General features: G+C 41.6%; 1 protein-coding gene across 2 annotated transcripts in view; it reads left to right on the forward strand.

The window, feature by feature from the left end:
• The window catches only part of FRMPD1 (FERM and PDZ domain containing 1), a 65,988-nt gene that overhangs the window by 19,701 nt on the left and 25,679 nt on the right, over positions 1-20,608 (forward strand). For both annotated transcript variants that reach the window (XM_059657370.1, XM_059657371.1), the window contains exons 2-5: positions 6,814-6,903; positions 16,116-16,273; positions 17,093-17,195; positions 18,163-18,208. In XM_059657370.1, the coding sequence (XP_059513353.1) occupies positions 6,818-6,903; positions 16,116-16,273; positions 17,093-17,195; positions 18,163-18,208 (393 nt within the window). In that variant the 5' untranslated portion in view covers positions 6,814-6,817. The remainder of the gene's footprint in view (positions 1-6,813; positions 6,904-16,115; positions 16,274-17,092; positions 17,196-18,162; positions 18,209-20,608) is intronic.

The raw sequence follows: 20,608 nt of genomic DNA on the forward strand, positions 1-20,608 counted from the left end.
GGTCGGCAAACTCATAAGTCAACAGAGCCAAATATCAACAGGACAACGATTGAAATTTCTTTTGAGAGCCAAATTTTTTAAACTTAAACTGTATAGGTAGGTACATGGTTATTAACTTAATTAGGGTACTCCTAAGGCTTAGGAAGAGCCACACTCAAGGGGCCACAGAGCCTCATGTGGCTCACGAGCCGCAGTTTGCCGACCACGGCTCTAGGGTGAAGCTAACGTAGAATCCTTTTACAGAGGCTATGTACGTTACAGGTGTGGCAGTCTGGCAGTTTGCCGACATGGCAAAAGTCATAAGGACAGGTTGAGGTCAAGTTTCATTTGGGGGCTGTCACTCTGGGGTGATGATGACCTAGGGTACTTTCCTTGTAAAAATGTAAGATGGCAGAAGAGCTGATGGCCAGAGTTCCTTTACATGCCCCAGGGGCTTAGAAAACGAGGAGGAACAGCTGTGAGACACTGGTTGTTCTTCGGTCCATGATAAACCTCCTTTCGGACATTCCATGTCCTTTCTATAAAAAGGGGATTCCTGTTGGAGGCAGAGGCTAAAAGGAAAGGCAGAGGAGGAACAGGGATGATGTGTGGCGTCGACCCAAAACAAGAAACGAAAATAATACAATTTCATTTAGCTTTTGACTTTTGGGGGGCTCATTTGCATAGCACTTTATAGTTTTTAAAGAATTGTCACAACATAATGGAATGTAAGCCTTAGGCCAGTCCTGGAGCACAGCGGGGCATGGAGCATTGTCAGTTGTTAGAGAGAGAGCTGGAGAGAGAAGTGGTCTGTGCTAGTCCCGTGCACTGCCTTGCGCGCTCATGAAGAGCGAACAGGACTTGATGTATAAAAAGGACAAGCAGAGGAAAAGCATCTTCAGAGGCATGAGGGTGTGAGAAATCAGGGCCAGTAGGTCACTCAGTTCTGCGGGAGTGGACAGTGTGAGGGAGCCAAGATAGACAGATAGTCAGGGGCCAGATCACAAAAGGCTTTCACTGCCAAGGCCCAGAGGGAGGCAGGGGGATGGAAAGGTTGATCCAGCCCCAGAGACAAGCCAGCTAGTCTGATTTGAAATTCCACTTCTGGGCTAAAATGCATACCGTCTTTATGCCTCAGTTTCCTTTTTGTAAATGAGGATTGTAATCAGAATTAAATAAGATAACACATGTAAATTACATAGCCCATTCCTGGCACACAGCAAACAGTATATTGTTAATGTAGTTATTAGTAATATTATTGTAATTCTTGAGCTCAGACTTTATCCTAAAGATGAAGGGGAAACACTGGAGGATTTTGCAAATAAAAGTGACATGATTTGAATGACATGTTGTATCACTTTGGCAGCCTGGGAGGACAGATTGATGAAGAGTGCTTCTAGAAGTAAAGATACTGGCTAGAAGGTTATTATAGTATCTCAGACAGAACCAACATTTGAACTATAGTACTAGCCCTAAGACAGGAAGAGGAGGGGAGAGGTTAAGATAATCAGGAGCAAAGTCAGTAGAACTTGGTGGCTGGCTCAGTGTGGGGCATGAAAGGGGGTGGGGGGTGGGGGCGGGGAGTCAAGAATGATTCCCAAATTTTTGACTTGGGAAGTTAGAGAAGGTAGTCTCCTTCAACAAAATGTTCCACCTTTGAGTGGAAATTTGAAGAGTGGAGAAAAAAACAACAGCACAGTGAATTCTGTTTTCGATATAATCGGCTCAAGTGCTTACTGCATGCGCATCTTGGTGGAGATATCTTAGAGCAGTGGTTCTCAACCTTGGCTGCACATTAGAATCACCTGGGAATCTCTTTAAAATCCTGATTTCTGGGCCTCATCCTCCGGAAATTCTGTTTCTTTGTTATGGGGCGGGGCCACAACATTAGTAACGAAGAAACAGAATTTCTGGAGGATGAGGCCCAGAAATCTGGATTTTGAAAAGATTCCCAGGTGATTCTAATGTGCAGCCAAGGTTGAGAACACTGTCTTAGAGGCAGTTGGTTCTTAAAGCAGCTGAAACTGTGGGAGTAAATGACATCACCTGGCGAGTGTTTAGTGCAGTGAGTCTCAAACTTTGCTGTACATTGGAATCACTGGGGATGGGGTTGGGGAATGTCTTTAAAAATGACCAGCGTCCAGCCTGGCTGGTGTGGCTCAGTGGTTGAGCATCAACTCATGAACCAAGAGGTCACCGGTTCAATTCCCAGTCAGGGCACATGCTCAGGTTGTGGGCTCAATCCTCAGTAGGGGTGTGCAGGAGGCAGCCGACCAATTATTCGCTCTCATTATTGATGTTTCTATCTCTCTCTCCCTCTTCCTTCCTCTCTGAAATCAACAAAAAAAAATTTAAAAAAAGGAGAAAGTAAACTGTAATTGAAAAAAAAAAAAAGATTGCTATGTTCAAATCCAGAAAGGCTGATGTATGAAAGAGGGAGCTGATTTATTCTGGATGGTGGTGGTGGGAGGGGCCCGGGGGCAGTGCTACTGTGGAGGACTGAAGCGGCAGAGAGGTGGGATTCAGCTTTATGTAAAGAAGCTTTCTAGCAATAGGTCCAACAGTGAGTGACAGAACAATTAGAGGCCAGATGACTTCTTGGCAGTGGGATTGTAGAAAAGAGTCAAATGTTTGGGGATTATCTCGGCTCTTATTTTCTTCCATTAGCCTAACAATTCAGAGGCTAATACTAAAACCATTAGAAGGTCATTTTCTTGACTTTAAAATTTCCTGCTCAGACCTGGCTGAGACAGGGAGCACTTCTAATGGCTCGGTTGATGTAGTTATTTATTTGGTCTTTGGGGATCCCTGGATGAAGGCATGTGCCTACCCACAGGCCAGATATATAATGCAAATTAATTCTCTTAATTAGAGTCATATATGTTTATAGAAATCAATTAGCTAAATTGTACTTGGCAGCAACTTCCTAACAATCCCCTTTAAGTAATCATTGCAGTTTGGTGACCTTCGAAAGCAACGGAAAGGCTTGACAGTCCTTTTCTTTTTCTTTTTTTAATATATTTTTATTGATTTCAGAGAGGGATTGGGAGAGGGAGATAGAAACATCAATGAGGAGAGAGAATCATTGATCGGCTGCCTCCTGCACACCCCACACTGGGGACCAAGCCTGAAACCCGGGCATGTGCCCTGACTGGGAATCGAACCGTGACCTCCTGGTTCATAGGTCGATGCTCAACCACTGAGCCATATCAGGCTTGACAGTCTGTAGTCCTTAAGGATATGTCTGAGATCCCTGACACCTCTGCAGTCATTTGGAGATTGAAAGAACGTAGAGATCAGAGATTTTGTGTCTTCCACTGCCATGGTTACTTCAGGATTCCCAGAAACTCCAGGAGATGTGGGTCTTGGAATTTCAAGACAAAACACAACAAATATCATCTGGCCTGGTTCTTAGACCTCCAGTTGCATGGGTGGGAGGAACTGCAGAAGTCATCCGGCCGCTGTGTTCCGGTGTCCTGTCCCTGTATCCCATCATAATGCAGTTAGTTATTCAACCCCTGCTTGACTGCCTTCAGTGACCAGGATCTTGCTAATTCTTTTTTATTGTTGTTGTTAATCCTCACCGGAGGATGTTTTTCCATTGATTTTTAGAGAGAGTGGAAGGGAGGAGGAGATACAGAGAGAGAGAGAGAAACATCGGTGTGAGAGAGGCATCGATTGATTGCTTCCCACGGGGATAGAGCCTGCAACAGAGGTACATGCCGTTGACCGGAATTGAACCCGGGACCCTTCAGTCCAAGGGCCAGTGCTCTATCCACTGAGCCAAACTGGCTAGGGCAATCTTGCTAGTTCTTGAGAAAACTCATTCCATCCTCGGATCCCTAGGAACAGCAAAGAGGTCCAGCCTTAGCCAAGCTGAAGTCTCCTTCTCTGTGGCATTGCCCCCATTGATCCTGACTCTGCTTCCCAGAATTACGTGGAATATGTCTCTTCCACCTGGTGCTGTTTGTGAACCATGATCCCACAGGCCATTGTCCTACAAACGTTCTCTGATTTTTCAAGGAGTTGGCTTTAATCTCTTTACCATCCTGGTCCCCTATGAAAAGGTGCTGAAAATGCGATGCTCAGACATAAAACAAACCAGATTAATGTCCATATCCTAGATTGTCAGTTCATTTACTCCCGTTAAGGGCCTGATGAGGCAATTGGTACTATTTGAAAACAGTATCCTGTGGACTCAGTTGGATGTCCTTTTCTACACTTTGTGATTAGTCTCTGTGTTGTCAGGACACTAGAATCTACATTCTTGACCCTCCATACTAAGTCTCACAGAAATATGATGTGGCTTTGTGTCCTTGGGAAAGGGACATTAAATAATCGATATTATAAAAGACCTTTTACAATAACAAGAAGGTAAACATTCCAGTAGGAAAATAAGGGAAAATCAGAAGTAGGAAAAAATAAATGCAAATGGCCATAGTGAATGAAAAATCTTCAGATGTATTAATTATTAAATAATTTCAAAACAGTAATGAGCTCAAATTTGGAAAGATGTCATGATATATTCACAGTTTAAAAACTGCAAGGTGCAGACCACTGAGTATAGCATGATTCTATGTTTGTGGACTAAATATTTTAATATACATACTCTGGGTCTCTACAGATTTAGGGCAAAGTTAAGTGTGAATACCCACCAAACAGTGGTAATCTCTGAGGGACTGTATTAGATGCTTAAAATATGATGCTTATTTTATATAATTTTTAGTTTATATAATTTTTAAATATATATATATTTAAACCAATAATTAGATGTTACGTTCCATCCAGTTAGCAAATATGTTTAAATTATAATATCCAGAGTTTATGAGGATGTGTCTACATGGGATGACACTCCAACCAACTGAGCCACACCAGCCAGAGCCCTTTTTGTACTGTTTTTAATAGAATTGGTATCAACAATTGTACTGGCTGCTTAAAAAGAATTTGGAAGCTTTCCTTCTTCATGCTCTAGAATAGCTAAAATAGCATTTGGGGAAAAACAAACTAAGTTGGCTAAAAGCAACATTATCCTGGATTGGATCCTGGAACATAAAAGGATCATTAGTGGGAAAAAAAAAAGGCGAAACCTGAATAAAGTCTATATTTTAGTCAATATTATTGGACCAATGTTAATTTCTTAGTTTTGACAAAGGTACAATGATCACATAAGATGTTAATATTAGGGAAAATTTGATAACGGGTATATATGGGAACTCTCCATATTATCTTTGAAACCTTCTATACATCTAAAATTATTCCAAAACAATAAGTTTATATTTGAAATAAAACAAAAGATTATCAGGAATAAGGTACATTGTATAGATTTAAAATTCACCTTTCAACCTGTCTGTGTCTGGGCCTTTTTTGGGGGGGACAGGAGGGATAGCTCTTTAACAACTTTCTCTTCTATGGTAATTGTTTATTTAGATTTTCTATTTCTTTTAGGGTCATTTTGTATTTTCCTGGAAAACCATCTGTGTCATCAAGGTTTTCAAATGTCTTTGTGTATTATTAAGTAACGCAACCTCTTAAAATTCCTTTCATATTTTCTCTGTTTCCTGGTTATTTCCCAATGTCATATCTTATTTTGTGTGATTATTTATTGTGTTGTGAAATTAACTTGGTGATTTGAGACCAGTATTTTAAGAAAGTGAAATAGACTAGAATAGAAAAGAATATAAATATATATTGTTTTATGAACTGGAATCTCAACACATGTATTGTTTTTCTTGGTAATCTGACAATACCTATCTATCAAAGCACAAATGCATATAACTTTTGGCCTAGCAAATCAATATTTGGGAACTTATCCAGATATATAATTGCATACATGCAGAAACGATACATTACAATATTATTTGAAATAGTAAAAGATTGGCAGTAACCCAAACATCTATCAAGAGAGGGCTACTTTTAAATTACAGTACATTCATACAATTTAATGCTCAGTAGTTGTCAGAAAGAATGAAGAAGTATTCTATGTATTGATGTGGAGAGATAACACAATTATACTATATTCTGAGGAGAAGAAAGCCTGGTGCAGAACAATGTGTATGGTGTACTACATGTGTTATGTTAAAAGGAGGAAATATGAAACCTATATTTGCTTGTGTCGGCATAAAGAAAGTCTGGAAAGACAAATAGAGGAGGAGAGCAGTGATGACATAGGGGTGTGGGAACTGGGTGGATGAAGGCAGGTAAGGGTAGCAGAGAGACCTCTCACTGTACTTTTTATTAAATTGTGGTAAGAACACACTTAACATGAGATCTACCCTCTTAACAACATTCTAAGTGCACGATACAGCAACTGTATATCCTTTTACGGTGGAGGGTTTGAATTATGCCAATGAATCACCTGTTCAAAAATTAAATATAAAACACTGAGCAAAAGAAGCAGCACTCAGAAGAACAGGCCTGTTCGGCGTGCAGTTGCTGATGCTGGCAGCACTGAGCTGCGCTGTCGGTTGGGGTGCACACACGGTCGGGGGGCGGGGGCAGTGTCGCGCAGTAAGGTATCTCTCTCCCAGGAGGTCACAGTCACAGCTGGAGAAGCCTTATCTATTTTATTCCCTCATCCTGAAGTTTAACTGTTTAGATGGGAAGCCGACTTGCTTACCATGAGACCGACGGCTCCTCAGGGCTGAGGGCTGCTAACGTTGTTCACTCGGTGGCCCCGGAGCGCCTGTGTGTGTTCATTCCAGCTAGAAGGAGGGCCCTGGTACTGTGATGAGCGTGTCTCAAAGTGGGCAAATACAGGAAGCATCAGAGTGACTTGTCGGAACCCTCTTCAAAATGCGTGGGCTAGCTTCTCAAGGAAACTCTTCTTCCGTTTAGGTAAATGGAAGAGCTGGAGACACGGAAAGCCCACAGAATAGAACAAATGGTGGCAAGATGGCTTCGGCGCTCCCGGGACAGCTCAGCCCGGTAAGGCTCCTGGGCTGGCAGTGATTTCTGTCTGTAAAGCTCTGGTGTGCCTGTGGGAGGAGGTTTTGCCAGTCTTGGCAGCGCCTGGGGATCACTGTCTCCGGCGCGCTTTGTTCTTAGTATCCCACATGGTGGGAGAGGTGTAAACAGGTCAGCAATTTTGCTGGAGTGCCTTTCTCTCTGTCCCCCTTCCAACGCTTCCCGCTGTGTCCCTCAAACGTGCACCCCCAGACACAGACACACTCACACCAAACTCACTCACACCTTTACAGAGACAGACACACTGACACGCGTGCATATGTGCACTCTGGAATACACACACTCATACACACACTTTTGAACACACACTCACTCATGCCCGCTCTCTGTCTTACACACACCCCTTGTCTCCATCCTTGATGTGAGGATCAGACAATCTGCTGTTGATACTCCTTCCCAGTCCTTGTTTCTGGCAGCTGTTCCTTCCTTGCAGTCCCTGTTTCTTTCTAAACAAAATAAAATGAAATCAAATACAGATCTGATTTGACTGCTACAAGAGAACTTAAAATATGTTCTGTTTCAAAGTGTTCCTTTTCCATCTCAGATTTCCCATCTGGCCCTGCCACGGAGATGAAATATCACGTGTCAGGTGTTTCTGAGACACATTCTTCCGAAGGAACTGGAAACAGCTGTTGTACTGCTGAGCAATAAGCCTTGCTCAGGGCTGCACTGCGGCCAAGGGCTCCGATCCTCACACACTGCGACGAGATAAGGCTGGTAGGGTTAGCCCATTTTACAGATGAAACAGCCAAGTCTCAGAGAGTGACTTGTATAGGACCATCACCAACCCCCTTCCCCTGTTCAGAAACCTCTGATGGGTCTTCATTTCTTATAGGATGAGTTTAAACATGTTGGGTTTGACATTCAAGGTTTTCCATGATCAACCCACTATCCGCTACAGCTCTTTGTCTTATTACTCTGCCTCATTCACAGCATACTCCAGCTCGTGACCTACTCATTATTCCCTTGCTGTAACCACCTCACCTTCCCTTCCACACCGTCGTTAGACCCGAGCTTCTGTGTCACATCCCTTCCCCCCATCTCCATGTGTCCAGAACCCACCTACAGTGCAAGGTCTGGCTAAAGTGCTGTGTCTTCCATGAAGTGGTCCCTGGCCCACAGTCAGAATTAATTTCTCCCACAGGGCCCCATAGTATTTGATTTGTAGAATTGCCACTGTGCTTCTTATGATGTGTTCAACTTATTCGAGCATATCCCTTTTCTTTCTTCTAGCATAAGCTCTATGAGGGCAGGGAAAGTATCAGCCCCCTCTCATAGCCCAGAGGATTGAGTTCCAGGCGATTGCAAGTGGTGAAGTAGTGCTTGATGAACAAATGGGAAAACTTCTAGGCCCATTGTTTTCGAAAGGGGGTTTTGCAAAACCTAGTGTTATGCTGCTCCTTAAGAAAGGTCAGATCTGTTTGGGAAGTGATACAGCCTATGTCCCACTCAAACCCACCACCACTTGGTGATTCATATTAGCACAGTAAAGGCTCTGAGAACTCCTGCAGGAAAGAGATTTGTATAACTTTAACTTGATGTTGCCTAAATAGTTGATGTTGGAACTCTCTAACATCCAGCTTCTCTCACAGAATATAAATAAAAGGTAACATGTTTAGTGTCTATATAGAATTGTACAACAAACACCAGAATCAAGTTTTAGAATTTTTATTTTAGAATTCTGACTTTCAATAACCCAAAAAGAAACTCCGTACCCACAAACAGTCATTCCCAACTTGCCATTCCCTCAGTCCCCAGGTAACTGCTCATCTACTTTCTATCTCTATAGAAGCTCCTGTTCTGGATATTTCACATTAAATGGAATCATGGAATATGTGGTCTTTTGTGACTAGCTTCTTTCACTTAGCATGTGTCCAAGGTTCATCCATATAATAGCATGTATCCGCATTTCATTCCTTTTTATTGCCAAATAACATTTCATTATGGAATATTTACTTTGTTCATTCAGCAGTTAATGTACACGTGGGTTGTTTACACTTCGGGGCCATTATGAATAATGCTGCTATGAACATTTGTCAATAACTTTTTGTTTAAACATGTTTTCATTTCTCTGGGGTAAATATTAAAGAGTAGAACAGCTAGGCCATAGGGAAACTCAATGTTTAACCTTTGGAGGGATTGCCATACTGTTTTCCAAAAATGCCATTTTACATTCACACCAGCAGAATATTATGGTTTCAATGTCTTTGCCAATACTTGTTATCATCTGTCTTTTTTATTGTAGCAATCCTGGTGGGTGTAGAGTGGTATCTCCTGTGGTTTTGACCTGCATTTTCCTGATGGCTAATGATGCTGAGCATCTTCCCATGTGCCTAGGGCAGTGCTGGCGAACCTATGACACACGTGTCAGAGGTGACACGCGAACTCATTATTTTGGTTGATTTTTCTTTGTTAAATGGCATTTAAGTATATAAAATAAATATCAAAAATATAAGTCTTTGTTTTACTATGGTTGCAAATATAAAAAATTTCTATATGTGACACGGCACCAGAGTTAAGTTAGGGTTTTTCAAAATGCTGACACGCCGAGCTCAAAAGGTTCGCCATCACTGGTCTAGGAGTATTGTTTGCCAAGTGCTTGAGAAAGAGAAGAAAAAAGAGGGACAGGTTCATAGCACTGTCCATGGAAGACATAATTTCTGTGTTTCTAGGATAAACCACAAGTAGCCTTATTTAAATTGCTTCTCATCTCTAACCCTGAACCTTCGATACAGTCTGGGTTTTTTGTGCCCTCAGATTATTTGATGACCAAGAACTGAAAAGCTGCCCTGGCTCAGTTGGTTGGGACGTCATCCCCATACACCAAAAAGTCATGGGTTCGATTCCCAGTCAGGGCACATACCTAGGTTTTGGGTTCTATGCCTGGTGGAAGCATGTACTGGAGGCAACCAATTCATCTCCCTCTCCCTCTCCCTTCCTCTCTCCCTCTCCCTCTCTCAAAATTAGTGAACATGTCCTTGGGTAAGAATAAAAAAAAAAATTTTTTTAAGAACTGAAAAGCTAAGTTTGAGGTGGATAATTACAATTTTTGCAGTTTCCCTGGAGTAGAGTAAATGGTAAACCAATTAGAAGTAGGATTTCACATTTGAATTCAAAAATTAACTCTGAGTTTCCTGATAGCCAGGGCAAGAAATTTAAAAAGTTCATTGAACTGTTTTTAAAGTCCAGAAAAAGGAAACAAATTCATCTGCAGCCCTATAAGTTTGCATGTATCTTGTAGCAATCCTGTTATTTTTTTCAGACTTTAAAAATCTCCCATTCACTTCAGCTGGTTGTACTTTACTTATAATTGCCATTTTTTCTCCATAAATGTTAAACCTTATGTCAGAGTGTAATTGAATCATCTGGGAACAAATTAGTTAAAAATAACTGTTCATGCCGAAACCGGTTTGGCTCAGTGGATAGAGCGTCGGCCTGCGGACTGAAAGGTCCCAGGTTCGATTCCGGTCAAGGGCATGTACCTGGGTTGCGGGCACATCCCCAGTACGAGATGTGCAGGAGGCAGCTGATCGATGTTGCTCTCTCATCGATGTTTCTAGCTCTCTATCTCTCTTCCTTCCTCTCTGTAAAAAATCAATAAAATATATTTAAAAAAAAATAACTGTTCATTTCCAAAACTTACTAAACAAATTGATAACTTTTGTGAACCTGGGTAATGTTAGAACTTTATAAAGCATCCAAAAATGGTGCTTTTCTGGGGAAGAGTGTCAACTTCCAAAGTTGCTTTGATTGCTTACATTTAAAATTAATTTTCAGTGGGTGGCTATTTACAATCACTAGTCAAATTCAGACAGTGGTACTCAATTTGAATGAGAGACTATTTGGGGGGTTAGCTATTTCTAAAAGAGCACTGATACAGTAAATATTTTTATATTGGAATGTGAAATTATGTAATGAGAGAGTAGTCAACTTCATCATATCTGATACAAAATTATTCAGGTACAAAATTATTTAGATACAAAATTATTCAGATGCAAAATTATTCAGATATGATGAAGATGACTACTCTCTCATTACATAATTTTTCATTCCAATATAAAAATAACATTTACTGTATCAATGCTCTTTTAGAAATAGCTAACGCCCCAAATGGTCTCTGTGACATGTTTTGAATTTCTGCATAAACAATGCAATGCAGACTACTTAGTAAAAGCTGCAGCATAGTGACATTAAATCACAAACTAATTTTTAAGCATTTTGCTTTGAATTTCATTGTCATCTTTTTAACAGCTTTGTATAACTGTAGAAGTGATAAAATGAGAAAGAGTTATAGTATACTTATCTCCTTAATTATACCAACTTTTTCTCTCCTGCAAAATTTTTTTTTTTATGTAGTTAAATGGTATTTTCTTGGCAATTTCTTTGATTGCTTCTAAGCTTAGAAAATCCTCATCCAATAATTAATGAAATTAGGTTAATTAATTTTCAACTTAATAGTTAAAATATTTTATATTTAATTATTTTATATGGAGCTTATTTTAGTATAGGCTATGAGATGAAGATCTAATTTGATTTATTCCAAAGTAGCAAGTAGTTTGACTTACCATTAACTGTGAGTGATCTTTCCTTTCTTTGCTGACCTATGACCCCTCTTTATCATCTCGGAAATCCCTGTGTCTGTGAGTGGAAGACTGGATCTCTTTCCAGGCCAGTTCTTCTGTTCCATTGGTCTAATTGCCTGGTATCACACGCCTGTATTAAACTTATTTACATTTATTATCTATTAAGTGAGACTTTTATTACTCTTTGTTTTTAGTTTTTTACCTGCCTATTTTTCCATGTGAACTTTAAAATAAGTTTATTCTATCGTTAAAACAATTCAGCATAAGATTTACTGAATTTTCTTATGCTTAATCTGGAAATGTTACTTTTATAGAGTGAGATTTAAAGAAACTAAGAGCTGAATGCAACTTGATTTCTTCTTCTTGGTGCTTGGTTTTATCCTCAGGGCTGAATAAGGTGATTTCTTTCAACTTATCTTGAATCCTACTACTAATGAGCACACATGCCTGTGCACATGTGCACACAGACAGGCATACGTGTGCACACACATGCACCATGGCAGCTTAGTGTCTCTGCCCTTGCCGTTGGTTTCCAAACTGACCTGCTCATTACCACCATCGTCTGTTTGCTAATTATAGGGATGGCCTTATTAGACTTTCTACTATCCCAATAATGGTACCAGTTTTTATTGCATTTTTGTCCCATGGGCAAGAGTGGAAAGGTTCGAGGAGAAGAGGCTGAGAGGCTCTGCACTGCATGTGCAGAGTTGCCATTGTCTCCCGAATTTCCTTTTAAAAGTAATAATGGAATAACTTCTCCTTCTCTTAACTATAGGCCTTTGCCCTATAGCACTTACTCACAATACATATGTTCAGTGACCCCCTAGGAACTGTCACAGCCACAAGCATTTCTTTCTGGGATAGGGTGCTGCTACCTCTATTTATTCTTTCCTTGAATAAACTTTAGATTAAAAATCCAGCTTATACCAGACTTTAGTTTTTAAGTCACTTAAGCTGAACATAATACAGTGTTTAAACATAGATTCAAAATAGTTTCTCTACATCCTGCTGGAACTCAAAGATGAATTCTTTGTTGCTACAACAGAGAGGTAAAATATAAAAAGCAGATAAAAAGCTAGAGAATATTTGAAGCATAATCTGGTATTTTTCCTTTTTTGTGTTATTGATCAGCTCAATATTAACTGATAGCCCATAAAATATGGAATTGGTCTACATGAGACTATGTTCATGATAAATTTAACATTTTTTTCCTGGTTCTACCTTAGGCTAGATTCAATTATAGGACAGGAATTCCATTAGTGTAACCACAGGTCTTATTTCTGTTCCAATGTAATATCATAGGAATGATTTTGGAGTTACGATTTGAAACCATTACATCGCACCAAAGTGGATTCTATTTAACCATGGAATAAGGTTTGTTTTCTCTCCTGTTCTCCAAACATTTATCAAGCCTTACTCTATGCTTAGCATTGAATTCAGCACATGGGACGAGAAAGACAGTTTTTGCCATATGAACTCTAGTCGAACAAGAGACTTCACACTGGTCATTGCAAATAGTTGAACATTTCAAAAAGGGAAGGACAGTTTCCGTGGGCATGCTCAGGAGGGGGAGGCAGCAGACATAGGTTTTGGGATTACCAGTCCTTAGTTTGACGTTTATAAAATTTTGCATCAGAAGAAAATTTTGCTACAGAGACCATTTTCTTCAGCTCCCGTCAGATATTGAACATTTTGTGTGTGTGAGGAGAGGCCATGGTCTGGTCATATTCTTAAGCAATCCCTTTCCAAACAAAAGCTGAAACGTGGCCTTCGGGGAAGATGTCAAATCCAGACTTTGGGCCAGAGCTACTGGCACTGTCTAGGGATTAGTCAACACAGTGGGGCTTCATTTGTCTACTATTGTTGAGGAACACACCCTTCCAAATGGACAAGTCAGACAAGCCTACCCATTGGAAAAGCATCAAAATGGGTCCTATTTAACCATGGGATAAGGTTTGTTTTCTCTTCTGTTCTCCAAACATTTACCAAGCCTTGCTCCATGCCTAGCATTGGATTCAGTACATGGGATGAGAAAGACACAGTTTTTGCCATACGAACTATGGTCGAACAAGAGACTTCACCCTGGTCATTACAAATATGTTGTACGCTTCAAAAAGGAAAGTACAGTTTCCGTGGGTGTGTTCAGCAGGGGGAGGCAGACATTTCTTTCTTTTTAAAAAAAATATATTTTATTGATGTTTTACAGAGGGGAAGGGAGAGAGATAGAGAGTGAGAAACATCGATGAGAGAGAAACATTGATCAGCTGCCTCCTGCACACTCCCTACTGGGGATGTGCCCCCAACCAAGGTACATGCCCTTGACCGGAATCAAACCTGGGACTCTCAAGTCCGCAGGCCGACGCTCTATCCACTGAGCCAAACCGGTTAGGGCAAGAGGCGGATATTTCTGCCAAAACCAGAGGACAGAGTAGGAGTTGGGCAGGTCAAGTGCATGGTCAGGTGTGTTGGGGGAATCTGTAGAGAGTATGTATGTTGGGGTGGGGTGGATTCTAGGCAGAGGGAAGAGCTTGTGCAAAGGCCAATGTATTTGAGAACTCCAGGGAGACTAGTTTGGAATCCAGCATAACTTCTTCCAACTACTTGTCCTCTATTGCATCAGCTCATTAAGATTGCCTACCCCCTAATACACAGTCAACTAATCTGTTTTTAATGAATTTGCTGAATGCTTTTTGTGGTTGTGTTTTTATCGTGCAGCTTCACCAAACTTGTTTTTTTAGCACTAGCAATTCTCTGTTGGTCATTTTCTCGGTGTATATCATCATCTGTGTTTTTTTTAAAAAGTGGTACTTTTCCACTTCCTCTGCTAATTGTGCCTCTTATTGTTTTTCCTTCTGTGAAAATTATTACAAGCATTCCTCCTGCTACATTAAATAGGAGTAGTGTCTAAGGCAGCCGTGGGCAAACTACGGCCCGCGGGCCAGATCCGGCCCGTTTGAAATGAATAAAACTAAAAAAAAAAAGACCATACCCTTTTATGTAATGATGTTTACTTTGAATTTATATGAGTTCACACAAACACTCCATCCATGCTTTTGTTCCGGCCCTCCGGTCCAGTTTAAGGACCCATTGTGGCCCTCGAGTCAAAAAGTTTGTCCACCCCTGGTCTAAGGCATCCTTCCTGTTCCTTTTTTAAAGGGATGTAGGTGTTGATTTTTGGCCATCAGTGTACTATGCTATTTATTATATTTAGAAGGCCCCTTTCATAGCTATAAGGCATTATTTTTTAAAATCAGGAATAGCGATGGGTTTTATTCTGTACAAATTTTCACAGCTTTCTATTGCTTCCCTCTCATTAAGTCTATCTGCTAACACTTTTCAGTACTACCCATGAGCTCGCCTAGAAGAAGTCTTCTCTTTGCTTCTAAGCGGTGTGGGTCTGGTCACCCTCTGTTCGGACAGCCTACACTTGCTGTCTGAGGAGCTCCTGGGTGGAGAATGAGCAGGCTTTGCACTTGGACTTGTCCCATGCCATTTTGGCTCCACCAGACTGTTTTTCATATTTCCTGGTCCTTGTTGAAATAGGAGATTGTGATAAATGACGGAGAGGGGATTCTCAGATGAGTGAGGTCCTATTGCATCAGTCAGAGATCCAGACAGAGTTTGGGAAATGGCTGAGAGTGAATGATAGGCCTTAACTGCAGCGGCCTGAGGAGCTGTTCCTTCTCCACGTTTCTGTAGTTTATAGTGACAATAAACACCTCATCCCGTCACAATTTGACCTTCCCCAGAAAGAACCACCGACTCTTAGAGGGAGAAAAATCATTTGCTACAATCCGATAAACCATCGTTTGTAACTCACTTTGTGGTTTTGAGAGATAGAAAATACAACTTTCAACTGACCTGATTTTAGGTATATAGAGAACATACATGTTTTTAAAAATTAATATAGAGAAAGTCTCACTGTTGGGGGTTTCATGTTGGAAATCCTGTCCTTCTCAATTTTCCTGAGCCACAGAGGCTGAGGAGAGAGCAGCTGCTCTGTAATCCAGTTACAAAGTTGAAAGGAAAGCAAAATCCATCAAAAAGCAAAACAGGTAAAAGACGCAGCAAAGCCGCAGTATGAAGTGGGCGTCATCAGACATCCTAACCAAACAACTCCTCAGCCCTGCTTGCGGTCCCTGTTTTTCCTCTCTGTGCCTCGGCTCAAGTGGTGCCTTCTGCTTGGAATGCCTGTCCATCCATCCATCCACCCGCCCACCCACCCCTCCGCTCAGCAGCAGTTACTATGCCAGGAGCTGGGCCGTGAGGATATACCCTCAACATCTTTCAAATGTCACCTCTTCCAGGTAGCAAATGCTTCCCTGATTCCTTATCCCCTGCCCCACAAAGTTAAAGCTGCTCTCCCCTCTGAGTGCCCATAGCCATTCAAGACATGGTGCTCCTTGGTGTTTTATCTCCCGCTGTTTGTGTCTTATCTGTCCAAGGAGAGTGGTCCCCTCAGCTCTGCCTCTTCCTCCCCCAGGATGCTAGGGCTGACCTGGTTTGTAGCCACCACTTAAGTCTCTCTCTCTCTCTCTCTCTCTCTCTCTCTCTCTCTCTCTCTCTCTCTCTCTCCTCCTTCTCTTCCAGGGCTAAAGTCACTGCAGTCGATGGGTCCCCCGGGATCCCAACCCAGGCCCTCATCCCTGTGAAGCACACAGTAAAAGTAGACAAAGATGCCCTCCTGCAGGACTATGGGTTTCACATTTCCGAGAGCCTTCCCCTCACAGTGGTGGCCGTCACACCAGGTAGGCGCTGGCTGGGAAATTGGAAAGGAGTTTGGCTTCCTGGGGGCAAAAAGCCCTGGTTCTCTTCCCATCTCTCTATCCTGTAACATAATGCAGAAAACGCTACCCCAGGGAGTTAGAACAGGCACACCTAATTCTGCCCTAATTCTCTCCTGGGCTTTTGCACCTTCCTCTGGTGCTGGCAAGGAGGGGAGGAAGCGTCAGTGCACTTGCTGATCTGAACCCCAGGCTCCCGCTGGCCTCAAGCAGGGCTCTGCCCACCCTCCACTCCCTGGCCCGTCTCAGGGGCAGGGACAGTATTTGGATCCACCAGTGCTCCTCTTCGAACCCGCCGAGCTGGGGACAGTTTCTGGTCAGACAGTAATAGAAATTATTGATGTCTTTTCACTTGAGTCTTTGTAAAATGTAGGCTGTATCACAGTGAAGAGAAGCAGGCTGGAAATGTTTACTGTTTGCTTTCACACTCCAGCCATGTATTGATGTTGGATCTGGCGTTAGTTAAAAATCTATTCATTTCAGTTCACACATACACAGTTCCTTAGAAATGAAGGTAGTAGACTTACTGGCCAGCTCTGTTGATCAGGGAGTCCTGCTGGTCGTCTTTCCCAGGACAGTCTCCTGTCATCCCTTGAAGATGATGGATGGTAGGTACATTATCCACGATTTATAAACAGGAAAACTGAGATCAACATGGGCCTGAGGCTGTCTGGGGGTCCAGGATGGGGGAGGGGTGATCCATAACTCTGGGGCTGCATCAGGCTGCCATTCAGGTGTGGGTGCTCCAGGGCCAGCACCAGCTACTCCTTTCCTGTCTAACAGGAGGCTGCGCTCACGGCAAGCTTTTCCCCGGCGACCAGATCCTCCAAGTGAACAACGAGCCGGCCGAAGACCTCTCCTATGAACGAGCAGTGGATCTTCTGAGGTACAAAATGTCTCCCGTCATCCGAAGTCGCACGGGTTATCACAGAGCAGAGGTGGGTGACAGGGATGGTTTCCCCGTGATGTTAGTGGGACCCCGCATCCGTAGAGCAGCAACAACAGCCTCATTTCAGAATTCCATCTCGGTTACGATCTACTCTCTTTCATCCGCCGACAGAAGCAATGGGAGGCACAGGATGCTATTTGTCAACCCCTCACTACGGCCAAGACACTGTGCTGGATGCTGCGGGGGATGTAAAGATGAATAATACATAGGCCCTGCCCTTTAAGAGTGTGTAGGGTGGTAATACATGCCAAAGATCGGGCTAAGCTGATCCTCAGTCTCTCTGTTCTTCTTTCACCCTTTTGATATCTCTTCTTAAATGTTATTGCAGATACAGCCTGATGGGTGTATGTGTACTTCCATCGATATGGCACCTACCATCTTCTACCTGGTGTCATTGAGATTTGTGTAAATGCCTCACTTTCTGCCTAGACAGGATCTCCTTGAGACCAGGCACACAGTGGGTGCTCAGTTAAACGAGTGGATATGGTTGGCACTACGTTTTCTGATATAGCAACCTAAAATATCTGCGTTACTGCTATGCTTTCTCTGAACATAAACCTAGCAAGTGGTCATAGCAACTGGAAGAATTCTCCATCATACAGATGAAATTAAGTCTACGTGACTTAATTCAGTGGCTGTAGGCATAGGCTAGGTGGTAGAGGCAGGTATCTGAAGACCCCCTCATGGGGCACTCTGGGACCGCGTAAATTCCTTCGCAGAGCACTGCTTTCCTCACGTCCTTCTCAATTTCCCTGAGCCAAAGAGGCTGAGGAGAGAGCAGCTGCTCTGTAATTCTGCCAGTCTTTTTTACTTAACACACACACACACACACACTCACTCACACACTCACACACTCACATCACCCAGAATGACAAAAGTTTTTTGTGTTTTTTTTTTTTTTCAGGGAAGCTGGAGATTCTCTTTCCATAACAGTTGTTCGCTGCACGTCGGTAAATCTCTTTCTATGCCCTGTGTGTCAGTTGCTCCCTCCTCAACCCCAAGACCCCATCCCCCTTGTGAGATAGCCCTCAGAGGATAAGCAGGGAAGACCGGTCGCCCAGGCACCCGTGTTGTGGAGGAAACAGGTGTGGGTCCAGGCTGCAAGAACTCGAGGTCCAGCCGAGGAGGCAGACCTGTGATTATACGGAGTGGGACGATGAAAAGGGCACCCAGCTAGGGGTCTCAAGACAGACTTGAGTGGTATGACTTGGGCAAGTCATTTCATTTCAGTTGTAGCTTTTGTAAAAAAATGGTGATGACAGTAATGGCCATGCCAATGGGTTGCTCTGAGGGCCAGACAAGGTGTTGGATGTGAAAGTATTTTATCAGCTCTGAGCTTCCTCGCAAGTCAAGGAGTGGCATAGATGAGGCAACAGCCATCCTGAACTAGCACATCCAGGGGCCCTTCATATGTGATGTGGGGGAGAGTATAGAACAAATTGTAAGAGAAAACCACCAAGGAGGAAATGTGGAAATAAAATTCTCATTCTGAGAGACTTTGGCCACATAAAGACAAAAGAAAGAAAGAAAGAAAGAAAGAAAGAAAGAAAGAAAGAAAGAAAGAAAGAAAGAAAGAAAGAAAGAAAGAAAGAAAGACAGGCATAGAGAATTTTAATAATGCACTTAATGATTTAATATAATTGACCACATATCAGGCTACCAAGAAAACTTGGTAGTTGCCATTTGCTGCTCAACAAATTCCCCAAATAAGGAACTCTGTAGGTCTCTTTTTCCAGAATACAATAAAACAGAAATTAATAATCAAAAACGAATTCAAACTATCAACCCATTTGGAAATAAAAATGCTATGTCTTACGTAAAGATGGAGTCAAGTCAAAAAACAAAACTACCATTATATAGGGTGTCCCAAAGAATGTATACACACACACACACTTTGAATAATTATAAAGGCAGTGTTTATTAAAATACATTTCACTTTCAAAACTGAGCTATCAGCTGTTAAAGTGTGTGTGCATTTTTTGGGACACCCTGTAAGACTAGAAAATAATTAAAAATTAGATTTCTACTTCTTAAAATTTATGTGCAGCTAAAACTATACTCAGTAAAATTAATAAATAGCCTTAAATAATTTTATTTAATAGGGATGTAGGTCAAGTAAATATTCAGTGAAAGAAGTTGAGCCCAGACAGTATGGCTCAGTGATTGAGCATCGATCCATGAACCAGGAGGTCACTGGTTTGATTCCTGGTCAGGGTACATGCCCAGGTTGCAGGCTCAATCCCCAGTGTGGGGCATGCAGGAGGTGGCTAATTGATGATTCTCTCTCATCATTGATGTTTATATCTCTCTCTCCCTCTCTTTTCCTCTCTGAAATCAATAAAAATATATTTAGAAAAAAAAAGTAGTTGAAAGAAAAGACCAATAAAACAAACATAAAGCAGAATAAAGAAAATAATAAAAATTTAAATTTAAATGATGCATTGGAAAACAGAAAAATGATAAAGTTGATAAATAGATCCAAGGGCTAGTTCTTTAAGGGAGACTATAAGAAAATAGGAAAACTTAAGGGAAAAGAAACATGTGGGTCCTGTTTGAAGGAAACTAGAATATTACTGAAGGATGCTTTAAAAAAATTTTCTATAAAAGGAGATACATATCATGTTCCTTGATGGGAAGACTATTATTAATACATTGGCTTTTCTCATATTAATGTACTGTATAATGAAAGCTATTCACTGTAAATGACTGTGCAGGTGTTCAGAAGTTCTTTTTATTTAGCTGATTATCATCTCAATGGAGAAGATCTTAATCTTAATTAGGTGGTTATTTTTCTTCTCTATTTCCAAGAAATGAAAGCAAAAAAATAACTCTTGTTAAGTAAGGAGAGAGGGAAACGGCATATAGCTGCATCCTTTAAAATATGAAAAATACAGGGAGAGGAAAACATATTCCACTACCACTCCTGAGGGTCCCAAGGGTGCCAAGAAAGGGGGCGTGTGATTGCTGTGCTCTGGAGGTCCTGCAGGGGACCCTGATATTATCCTTGCTGACGCCCCTCGGTGCCTCCCAGAAATGCTCTGAACATTGTCTAGCCCCCTCCTCTCAGCAGAACTTTTACGATCATAAGACAAATGACCGTATGTCTTGCTTCAGCAAGGAACGCTCATCTTTGGCAGAGTAGATTCTAGGGCCCTCAAATAACTTGAAATTGATTAGGAATGATAAGATCCAAAGTTGATATGTCAATTACTGCTTCTCTAATGCATAGAATTTTATGGAAAAAAATGTTTGGGTTTAATTGTGTAGATTTGCATTTATATGAGTTATTTATATATTGTTATAATGTTAACACTAATATTTAATGTCTGATTTAATTTTTACCAAAAGAA

The sequence above is a fragment of the Myotis daubentonii genome, chromosome 11, assembly GCF_963259705.1.
Source record: "Myotis daubentonii chromosome 11, mMyoDau2.1, whole genome shotgun sequence".
NCBI classification, from domain to species: Eukaryota; Metazoa; Chordata; class Mammalia; order Chiroptera; family Vespertilionidae; genus Myotis; species Myotis daubentonii.